The 12,288-nt window shown below is 38.3% G+C and overlaps 1 protein-coding gene across 4 annotated transcripts in view; it reads right to left on the reverse strand.

The window, feature by feature from the left end:
• NOTCH2 (notch receptor 2) overlaps positions 1-12,288 on the reverse strand; it is a 196,293-nt gene that overhangs the window by 64,502 nt on the left and 119,503 nt on the right. For all 4 annotated transcript variants that reach the window (XM_036015694.1, XM_028502734.2, XM_028502735.2 and 1 more), the window contains exon 5: positions 5,208-5,330. In XM_036015694.1, the coding sequence (XP_035871587.1) occupies positions 5,208-5,330 (123 nt within the window). The remainder of the gene's footprint in view (positions 1-5,207; positions 5,331-12,288) is intronic.

Consider the following 12,288-nt stretch of genomic DNA (forward strand, 5'->3'; position numbering starts at 1 on the left):
GAGGCTGGAAGCAGAATTCCAGAAAACAGGCTTATTATTATCAAGGCTTTACAACCCAGCTGACAGCAAAAAAAACTGAAATGGGAGATGCATTTCCCCACTCCCCATGAAAAATGCAAATAAGAAAACTTCTACAGTCCCAGTTATAATGAAATAATTTCTATTCTCAACCAACAAGAGCAGAGAAGTGGTTGCGAGAAAAGCCTCATCCTAGAGAATAGTTTGTCGCCAACTAGAGGCTAAATTGGAATAGGAGCATTTAGTTCAAAATCAAATAACACCATAAAAAGACTCCATTTCCAGACAAGGAGCTCATGGAGCACCTCTGACAATCTATGCCTTGCTGATTCATGTCCAAAACTTTTACTGAAATTGGAGCAACCAACAGCAAAGGGGACTTTAACCCACTCTTTAGGCTCATTGTGTTACGAAGGAGAGAGAGCTGAGAAAAAATGTGGTCAGTTTTCTTTGACTTATATCCACCTAATTTCCATTGTTCACTTCTGCTTAGTGTCCCAAAGCACTATTCCAAGCCCAAGCTGAAATTACAATTCTGGGTTAATAACAAGCACAGGAAAATAAATCATGTCTGCCCTAGGAGTGAACCCAAAACCAAAAGCTGCCAGAGAGGAATTTGTGAGTTGAGTTTAGAGGCAACTTTAATTCTGAAGGAAATGAACCTTTAAAAAGAAAATTCAAATAACAATCTACGTAGACAAAACATTAATCTATACTGCCTTAGTTAATTTGGGGGCCTTTCATAACATTTTTTCTTAAATGGATATCTGCCAAAGCAGAACTTCTTTTACAAGACGGCAAGATGGCTTGGGGCCAAGCACAGTAATCATAAAAACATTTGTGCTTGGGCTTCATCAGATCCTTAGGAGTACTTCCATTCTGTAGAGGAACCATCTCTATAACAAGATTCCAGTAAGAAAAGTAAATCATTGTGCAAACCCAATACCATTCTATTCTTCTACCTGGGCTTTAGCTTGCATGTACTATTACTAACCTACATACCAATGTCAGGTAAAATGGTTCTGTGTTGGGCTAGAAACAGTTCTGTCCACCACTACATGGAAACCACACCAGAACATGGCCACCATGCTATCCTCTACTAGGATCAACTCCAGGCCCCTCTACAGAGAGCTACACATATACCCTCTACCACTCAGGGTCAGACAGGAGACACCTACATGGTAGCAGCAATGGTAATACCTACAGAACATCTCTGCTTCTAAAGTAGTGCATCCAACAGAAATATCTAAGAGACACAAGTGTAATTTTAAATTATCTGGTAGCACTTTAAAAAGGAAAAAAGCAGCTAGTAAAATTAACTTTAGTATTTTATTTTATTTAACTCAGTATATCTAAAACATCATTTTAGCATCTAATCAATATTTTAAAACATTATTAATGAGACATTTTACTTTTTTTTTAATACCACGTCTTCAAAATCAGGTATTTTATAATTGTGGCATATCTCAATTCAGACCAGTCACATTTCAGGTGCTGAATATCAAGATGTGGCTAGTGGCTACCATACCAAACAACATAATCTAAGATGTTTTACAAGATAATTGTTTCTAAGTAAATGAAAAACTCAAAAACCTTTTTATTGCACCATTTATTCACCCAATACCCCAATAAAGTAACTAAAAGATATTATAGTTCCATGGATGGCAAATAAAGCCTTCCAAAAAAAAAAAAAAAAGGAAGCCAACTCATTTATTGTTCATTAGCATCCAAATAGAATGCATAAAGCAAACCATAAATAGACTTGGAAAAATTCTGGTCATCCTGAAGTCTAAAATTTGCTACGAGAGACCAAGCCTTCTATGCATGTGTACATACAACATAGTCAGGCTCTTCTCACTAAAAACACAGCAAATTCCTAAATCTTCATTTATTTCCAATTGATACTTAATTTTTGTAGCTATAGAATCCCATCCATTCTTTTTCAGATAGCTGGCAACTTCATTCCCTTTCCTAGTATCCTACCCAACCCCTCTTTTTCTATTTTGTCAAAAGCCAGAGCAAACAGTTCATGTTTCAACTTTATAGCCAGAAATTGTAAAGGGAATTTTGAACAAAGATGTAATAAAGCTTTTTGGTATAATGAAAAAAACATTACACTGAATATAAATCATTCACTTAATTTAATTTCTAATCTCAAAGTAACCAGGTAAATTTTTAAAACGGAAAAAAAAAACAGAGTAGATCATCATACCCTAAAATAATATAACTAAAAATTGAACTTTCAATCACTTAAAAAGAATCAAAGTTCTTAAAAATACAAATTTAAAAAAAAGAACTCACAGAGTACATTTGTATAGGAAAAAGACCACAGATTGAGTATAAACTTGGAGTAAAATTAGGCCAGGTTCAAACCCTATCCCAACCACTACATGTCTTGAATAAACTGTTTAGCCCTTCTGATATTCATTATCATCTGCAAAAAGGGTATTTAATAAACTCTATCCCTAATACAGTTATTGCAGAGATTACATAAAATAAACATGGTAATTAGCACTGTATTTGGATGCTAATGAACATTAGTTACTTCCCAGCCCCAGTCCTTTCTTTAACTTGTATAAGGTAGAAAATACTAACCTGAATTTACAGCTCTAATGCCAACAGAAATAGGAACCCTACACCCCAAAATTATCTTTCTATTCTTCTCATAATGAGGTGGGGGCTGGTAAAATGGTAAAAGTTCAGCTACATGCTACTGAGAACAAACCCCCCCCCCCCCCCTCTAACTTGGTACTTCCCACACCTCAATATTAGCACATAGCAATGCCAATATTAATGTGGTGAGTGTTATCACAGAGGACTCTATGGACAGTGGTGAAGCCCAGAAAAGAACACTTAGCTCAGCCTGGAGAGATGTGAAAAATGTCATGGAAGGCTTCCTGAAGGGGGCAACCACTTAATCTGAGTCAGGCAGGCAAAAATGGTGAGGACAAGAGGGAGAAGAGTGGAGAAGGGAAATCTAGAAAAAAAGGAATGGTATAAGTGGAGACACAGGATGTGGCAGATACAGGAAACTGGAAACCGTTTTTATTGCTGGAATATGAAGTACTGTTGGATGTATGAAAAGCTTGGAGAAGCAGACAGGGCTGAGGCCAGGAAGGACTCCTGCACCCATACAAAGTGGAAGAGCCTTAGACTTTATCCTACTGGTGATGAGGATAGCAAAAAACAAGGTTGTCACTGGAAATCAAAGAACTGGCAGGAGAGAAGTAGAGGAAAGTACTACTTTGTGTGGTGAGAAACCAAAGGCTGAGGGCCACTTTAAATGACAGCAGATCAAAAGAAATAAACATTGCCACACTGAACTTACCCATCATTTTTGCCAATTCTAGAAATACAAGAACATATGGGGGAAAACATCTTACAAGGACCGTCACAGAAAAGAGGTATTTATTAGACATCCTGTAGCAAGAAATTTTAGTAAAATATCATTTCACTGGGAAAGTTTCCCCCAAGATTGGGCCTTCCTAATTAATATCAAAGCAGGAAACTGAGTGTGGTATCAAAGAAAAACCAGCAATGAAATCACAGTATCACTTAATCTTGATTGGCATTGGAAGCTTAGTACCACACAGAGCCACTCTGCCACACAGCAAGAGAGATGAGAATGGGCTCAAGTTCCTAACAAATATCCCATCCTACCCAATGCCACTGTGAGAAACATTAAAAAGAAAAATTCAAATCTTTCCAGTTATTGTCATATAATTAACTTCACAGTAATTTTTAAGTTGAAAAAAAAATGACCTTTGAAAATTCTACCCCAGAAATGGCAAAAGGTACAGAGAGCATGGCAGAAAGAGCAGAGGGTTGGGAGTGAAGTCCCAGGATCGAGACACCAAGAAGAAATTCTAGGGGAAGTCCAGTTCTAGGGGAACCCAGTGGGAAAGTATTAAAAAAGGACAGTTTAGGGATTAAAACCAGAAATATGTGCCCTTTCAGGAAATCGTGTTATTGAAGTTTTAAACTCTTTTAATCTTTTTGATTCATAGTCTACAGCTCTAAAAAGTACTCTAAATAATTAGCTGCTACAGAGGAGGAAGAGCAATTTGTAGCACTAAACACCAGGTAGTGTTGGCGGCAATCCAACATCAAGACTTCTTTGCTAGGCGCCATCGACTTCTTCCTTATAACATAACTTATTGGGTTTCCATATTAAATTAATCAATTTCTCTCAAAAAGGCTCAGTTCTTAATCACTTAATTAGTTCTTAACTGTCTCCACTTTCAGTTAAATAAATAAACAGAAACTGGATCCAAACATCTGCATAAGATCAACTTAACTTTCAAACAGAAGTAGAAAATCTGCCTAAGACAATATCAGAAACTTCCAAGAGGTTGTAAAATTAAGCAAACAACTCTTCTACTTTCAGAGGCAAAAATATCTGTTTTTGTCCTATGCACAAAAGGATACAAAAAAGAGAAAAATAAAAACATAAATGAGTGTCATAAAAATGTCATCAAGAGTACCTGCTCAGCCCTTTGCATAATTATAGGACATAACAATAAGATGAGACAGAGTTCTGTCTGTGAAAAAGCAACAGCTCTGAACTCTTAAAGTCTCTATAACTTACTTTTACTTTTTTTAAGCTGGAAGAGGAGTATTCTATTAGCCTTTTCTTATAATTATGATTATTCTTTGACACTACACCAAAACTTGACAAGTTGTAGTTTCCTTTTTTCAGCTTTAATGAGATATGATTGACATATAAAATTGTGTAAGTTTAAGGTACACGATGTGATTATTTAATATACATATATATTGCAAATAATTACAATAAAATTAGTTAGCACATCCATTATTACCTTACATAGCTACCATTTGTATGTGTGTGTGGTATATTTTTGCATTTAAGCATGTTCTTTTCCTTTCAAATATTTATTATGCATCTACTACATTCCAGGCAATGTGCAGTGCTTCCCAGACAACCTCAGAGTCTGTCAATAATGCTCTTTTCTCACATCTGCCACAACACCTAGCACAGGGCTGAGTTGAGAGCAGCTGTCCAATAAATACCTGTGAACATTTTTCTTTATATGAACACAGGAGAACCTAGAGGGTTAGCACAATGATCTAACACACAGACACTTGCAAAAGGTGCCTACTTCAATTACAGCCTGCCTCTGGTTACCAATCTATGCCCCTCATCCTGGTTTTAGCCACACTGTACATACCTGTCCACTGAGGGGGGCAGCGACAGTTGTAGGTATTGACCCCGTCCACACAAACCCCTCCATTCTGACACCTGTGGTTAGGGCAGTCATCAATATTCCGCTCACAGGTGCTGCCTTCAAAACCTGGTAAGAGAAGAACAAGTGAAAATGATGAATTCCATACAGAAGAAATAATCTTCTCTTCTCCCACAGGACATGATCATCAGAAACCTACTTCATTATTTTAGTTCAGTAGCTAGAAGCTGGTCAACCCAGTACTCACTGTATTGAAAATCCCCCAGTCTTCCGCGTGCTCTTGCCTCAAGCATAGCTAGACAGTTAAAGTGACTCATTATGCCAATGACATGCTTTCACAGTTACCTCACAAGTTTCATGAAATAAAACGCAGTGAAAGCAAATTTCTATTTGGGACAGCAAATTACTGGTTCTTAACAAAGGTATTAAATTTACCTCTCAGCTCCATGCTAGGTTAATGAGAACAGATAAAAGATTATCTAATTAGATTTAAATTTATTTTTTCCCCTTGGGATTATTGTTTGGGAAAACTAGGTGGGGGTGAAGGGCATAAGAAAAATATTAAAGTCTGAAGATATAAATCAAGTTCCAACCTCACTACCTATAAGCTGCTTAAGACATGGTAAATTCCTAACTCTGAATCAGGGATGTCAAACTCATTTTCACCAGGGGCCACATCAGCCTCGCAGTTGCCTTCAAAGGGCCCAATGTAATTTTAGGACTGTATAAATGTAACTACTCCTCAACAGTTAACTGAGAGCTCGGTGCTACTGCCGGGTAGAAACAAGGTGCCGGCCGGATAAAACAAGGTGGAAGACTGGATTCAGCCCGCGGGCCTTGTGTTTGCTACCTGTGCTCTGAATCAACTTCCTTATTTGTAAAATGAGGTTGACTCCACCTGCCTGGCCTGCCTTTCTAGGTTGTTATAAGTGCCACATCACAAGTAAATGCAATACAAATATTAAAAACTATCTGAAAATGCGGTAGTATTATTACTAAACTTCCCAACCCTTCAAATTCTTCACCTTTCTACTACATTTTATAGCTTTGCTTTCTTCCTCTTGATTTTCCCCTTTTATGAAAAATGAAACTAGCACATCAAATTTCACCCTAACTGCCCACAATAATTTATATACTGGGCTTTTCCTTTTCTCTCTCCTTGCTACCTAATTCTTAAGCTATTAAAACAGAAGACTACCAGTTTCAAAACAAGAGAATGTTCACTAAATATTGTCCTATTTGAAATACAGTATGACTATGTACTTGACCTCTTCAAAATGTCCCTTAAGGTTCCTGTGTCACACTCAAAACACTTAATGAGTCTTAAGGCACTGGGAAATAAGAATGAGTAAAATAGACAGAGTCCCTGCTTTCAGGGCATTGACAGCCTGTGGGTGGGGAAAGACATCAATCACACCTTGCTTTATTCATTCCTTACCACAAGCCACTGTGGTATTCTCCACATCTGCTCTGTTACACTGGAACATGGCTGGTTTGTCTGAACACAGTGGCAGTCATGTAAATGAGTATAAATCAAATGGCCAAAACAATTTTCCAGACACCAAAGGAAATCACTTCATAGAAGATGGGAATAAGTGAAAGCTTGACTAAAGAGAATTCTGTTCCTCCTTGTATTTGGTACTCAAGCCATTCAGGCAGACGAATCACAAAGTAAGCTTGAGAAAGACTATGAAAAATTTTATAAACTCAGATTTAAAAAAAAAACACTTGTCTTATTACTCCCATAATAGTATTACACTCAAGTGTAATAGTTTATAGTTTATTACTCCTTAATCCCATGAATGGGCTAAGTCAGAAAATATTATGATAAAGTGAAGGCAAATCTACAGATCTACCAAGCAGCAGTCCTTGAACAAGAATGGAGGTTGGTGTCACTAGTCCAGTGCTCTTAATGGAAACAATCTTTAGAAAAGTCAAAAATTCAGTTTTAGAGTGTGGGAAGGACATAGGGCTCCTGGCCCACCATTGTTAGAACCTGGGTGGTCTGGTGATGTTCTAGAACTGGTAATGATCATCCTCCCCCTAACTTGATCTTTCTGGTGACTAATACTATGTATTATTGACTAGGGTTTCAGGGAGATGATAAAGCCCTTGTAACCAAATTGAAAACTGCGACCCTGAATTTATGAGTCAATGCTATAACTAACTGAATTCACCAACCACAGACAAATTAAGAAAGAAGAAGCATTTCTTCATAACCACAACATATAAGAAATAAAATGTTCTCTTTTTATGACTGACTGACTGACTGTTTTTGAAGTAGTTCTTCCTAGCCAAGAGGTCGATAGCTACGAAGAAGAGAGGTGAAAGCGTTAGTTCATGGGTAAAGCATGGCCTAGGTCCAACTCTCAGCCTCTCCATGCAATACCTGAATGAACATGGACATGATACTTATTTCCTCTCTGGGGAAATTAATAGGACCTACCTCAAAAGGTTGTTGTAAAGATTAGATGAATTAGATATAAAAAACACTTAATTCAATAAATGGTGCTGGAACAATTAAATATCAACATACGAAAGAATAAAGTTGGACCCTTTCCTCACACCATGCACAAAATTAACTCAAAATGTAAGACTCAAAATTATAAAACTCTTGGAAGAAAACTCAGGATTAAATCTCTGTGACTTGAGCCAGGCAACGTTTTCTTAAATATAACCAAAGGCACAAGCAACAAAGGAAAAAAGCAGTATAGTTTGGACTTCATCAAAATTAAAAACATTTGGCCTTCAAAGGACACCATCAAGAATGTGAAAGACCACAAAATAGGAGAAAATATTTGCAAATCATATATCTGACAAGAGGTTTGTTTCTAGGATATATAAAGAACTCTTAAAACAATAATAAAAATATAATCTATATAATATGATAATAAAAAGACAACCCACTTACAAATGGGTAAGAGATCTGAATTGACATTTCTTCAAAGATAATGTACAAATAACTGGTAAGCACATGAAAAGATGCTTGACATCAGCCATCAGGGAAATGCAAATAAAAACTACAATTTGATGTTACTTCATGTCCACTAGGATGGTGATAATCAAAAAGACAGATAATAACAAGTGCTGGCAAAAGAATGTAGAGAAACTTGGAAACCTCATACACTGTTGATTGGAATGTAAAACTGTGCAGCCACTTTGGAATATAGTCTGGTAGTTCCTGAAAAGGTTAGTTACCCTATCACTCAGTGATTCCTCTCCTACAGACATACTAGCTAATGCTATTAACCAATGAGATCAAAGCACCCCTTACAGATCATCTACTCTAATCCTTTTATGTAGGCAGATGATGATACTGAGAGTCACAATCTGAGTTTACCTGACTAGTAGGTAGGAATCTATACTGAACTGGAAACTTTACCCAGTTTCAATGAGGATATCCTCTGGGATTTCAGCGTTCTCTTTCAATAACCTGAAAAACTGCCCTTGGGTCAAAAGTTCCCTGTCTGGGAAAAACTCAAGCCAAATCAGTTCTCCAAAGTTAAGACAGGACTTATGCCTTAAAAAGAGAGATACAGAACTCTTTTTGGAAATAGCCAGCAAATTCTTGTAAGAAAGTGTATGCAAGGGGGTGGATAGGATTATATGAGTAAGTTACAGTGCAATCACTTCTTTAAAACATATTTTAAGGTTTTAGCGGAAAGGGAAACAGACAAGTCTCCAGACCTGTGTGTGGGATGGGTGTAGCAGACTTACAGAGAGGCTCCCATGACCGTACTAAAAGGAATCCTCTGCTTAACGCCAATTCACGTCCTTAAAAGGTCACAAGGAGAGAAATTAAACTTAGAAGGAACATTTTAAGACTGTGCTGTTATAAAACTATGGGCCATGTAACTGATAAATAATGACAGTGAGGGTGGGGAGCAGAAAAGAGTCTTTTGAACTTGTCATCCCACACAGAGAACAGCATCTCTCAAGACAGCATCGTAGCTTTCTGTTTTCAGACCCTGGGAGGTGTGAGGGTAGAAAGACTAGGTGGGGAGGCACAAAGAGTAGAGCAAATGGAGAAGATGAGAAAGCACAACCAGGAATCTCCCAGACAAGGCTGAAAGTCCTTAGGAAAGGCTTCCATGTAGAGTGATGAAAGAGGGAGGAAAAACACAGGGACACCTGAAATGGTGGGGACAAAGGCAGAAAGGTAAAAATCTGTAAGACTGCCTTCTCCCCACAACCCCTGGAAAGAAGCCTCTCAAAAAAGCAACTGGTCCTATCTGGGTCGAGCTGATTTTCTTGGAATGTATCTTCCATCCTCTGAATGAGCCCAGGGGAGCTCAATGACCCCCAAGGCCAGCCCATGCATCCCCCCCACCACACCACCCGCCCAGGCTGCTACTCCTGCCTGCCTCCCTGGGATCTTGCTAACGCTCTCCACCTTCCTTTATAACTTTATTACCAAAGAAGTCACAGAAATGAATAAGGGTATTCAAAAGAAATAAATTCAGTACATTTTTAAAAATTATATAATATAGGAATTCTCTTCTCTATCACATTTAATTCATTCATTTGCCAAATATTCACTGAGTCTCAATTTTGAGCCACTAAGTTGCTACTGGGAGGGAGGGGGGAGTTAAAACTAGAGTGTCTACTGGGAAAGATGAACAAACGAACAATCTGCTGGAGGTGTACAGGTTGCCAAAAGACCCCAGAGGGTCTCTAATCCCCCAAGGGCGTGGAGAATATAGAAGGCATCTCAGTGACGTAGATGCCTTTGATGCACCATAAAGAGTGAGTTCTGTACAAAAAGGTGGCGAGGGTGGGGGGAAGAAGGTGATGGAAAGCTGAGGAGACGGCATAGGCAAAACTACCAAGCATGGGAAAACAGGAAACACTTCCAAGAATATTGAGTAAAATTGGACTTGGGGCCCAAGTCAAAGAAGCTAAAATAATGTACACTGAAAAGCGGTGTGAGCAGATTTCTGCATCTGCTCCAGAGATACCTGCCAAGATATGACTACTCGAATGCCCAGGAGAACATTACATGCCCTGTGTGTGAGAAAGCAAGGAGGAATTCTTTCTAACAGCTTTTAAGCTCAGCAACAACAGAGCAGACACAAAAGCCACAAAATGTGCCTGAAGCATTATTTCAATGATAAGGGGAATATTATGCATAAGCACCCCGTGAAGTACAGGGCCGGGTTACAAAGGGTAAGTATTCATTGTTTGGAGAGGACGAGATCACACAGCCTTTTATAAAGTTTTTTTTTAAAAAATCACAGAGGAATAAAAAGGTGTGGGAGAAACAGAAAAAGGGAAAGTACACTGAGGACTGTTCAATCCAGCTATGAACACAAGTCCACACAGCCAATAGATTCAAACACCTCATTGTTTTCTGATTACTTGTAAAACTTTTTTAAGCCCTGGCTGGCGTAGCTCAGTGGATGGAGCGCGGGCTGGGAACCAAAGTGTCCCAGGTTCGATTCCCAGCCAGGGTACATTCCTGGGTTGCAGGCCATAACCCCCAGCAACTGCACATTGATGTTTCTCTCTCTTTCTCTCTCTCTCCCTCTCTCTCTCTCTCTATCAATCTATCTCCCTCCCTTCCCTCTCTAAAAATAAATCAATAAAATCTTTTAAAAAATTAAAAAAAAAAACAACTTTTTTAAATGTCCACAAACACAAAATGGGCCTAACTCATTCTCTCCACACTAGCTGGCCCTAACCTAAAAATACTGGGAGTCAATAATTGAATGATTTATTTTCTATTTTGTTCTTATGTTAAAATGATTCTGGCTGAGTGCTCCTCCTCAGGGCATCTGTTAAATAATTTACTTAATGGTAGATCTTGAAGGTCTGGATTATTAAAAGTTGCTGACCCAAGGAGAAGATGAAATATGGTTCCTTGGCTTATGTCTATTGGTTCCTTGTCTCTTGAATATATTGTTTTTTCTTCCCACCATAAAGAAATTTTACTTTCCTTGTCACACAAGATGAGTCATTTTTGCAGTTTTAATCACTTCCCCCACTCCCAAGAGCCTTACAATAATACTAAAATCAATTCACTGTAACAATAGTGCCCTTTGCAGGAAAAGAACTATAACTAAACTCTTCCAATATAATCACTAACTTATGTGGGGGTCACTGACTTTCAGAGTTAAAAAGCACTCCAAAATTCTTCTTACCTAGTATCATAGAATATAACAAAGGGAAAAGCCAGGCAAGGTCTAAGATGTATGACACCAGGAAGAAAATGGGAAGACCAAACATAGTTACATTCTCAATGCTGTGATATGATATGAAACTCAGTCAGTCAATAAACATTTGTGTGCCTGTTATGTACCTGGCACTGTTTTTTAGGTGTTTGGGATATACTGCTAACAAAAACAAAGATCCTAGCTTTCACTCTGGAGAAGAGGGAGCAGAAATTTGGAAAAGACAGACAACAAACTAATAGATACATGAAGTAAATTAATTATATAGTAAAAATTATACAGTAAGAAAATAAGTCTTAGCCCTGGCTGGCGTAGCTCAGTGGATTGAGCTCGGAGACTGCAAACCAAAGTGTCGCAGGTTCAACTCCCAATCAGGGCACATGCTTGGGTTGCAGGCCGTGACCCCCAGCAACCGCACAATGATGTTTCCCTTTTTCTCTCTATCTCCCTCCCTTCCCTCTCTAAAGGTAAATAAATAAAATCTTAAAAAAAAAAAAAAAAGATAAGTCTTAGCCCTGGCTGGCGTAGCCCAGTGGATTGAGTGCAGGCTGTGAACCAAAGCATTGCAGGTTTGATTCCCAGTCAGGGCACATGCCTGGGTTGCAGGCCATGGCCCCCAGCAACCGCACATTGATGTCTCTCTCTCTCTCTCTCTCTCTCTTTTTCCCTCCCTTCCCTCTCTAAAAATAAATAAATAAAATCTTAAAAAAAAAGAAGATAAGTCTTACAGAAAAAGGAAAGTAGATAAGGGCCAGTAGTTAAGGAGGTTTACAGTATGCTTACAATTTTAAATAGGGTGATCAGGCTGGGCCTCAATTAGAAGTGCAAAGACCTGAAATGTGGTGGGAAGAAGCCATCTGGGAGTTACAGACTACTTTCACAAGCTACTGTGCTGA

This window comes from Phyllostomus discolor, chromosome 14 (assembly GCF_004126475.2).
Source record: "Phyllostomus discolor isolate MPI-MPIP mPhyDis1 chromosome 14, mPhyDis1.pri.v3, whole genome shotgun sequence".
NCBI lineage: Eukaryota > Metazoa > Chordata > Mammalia > Chiroptera > Phyllostomidae > Phyllostomus > Phyllostomus discolor.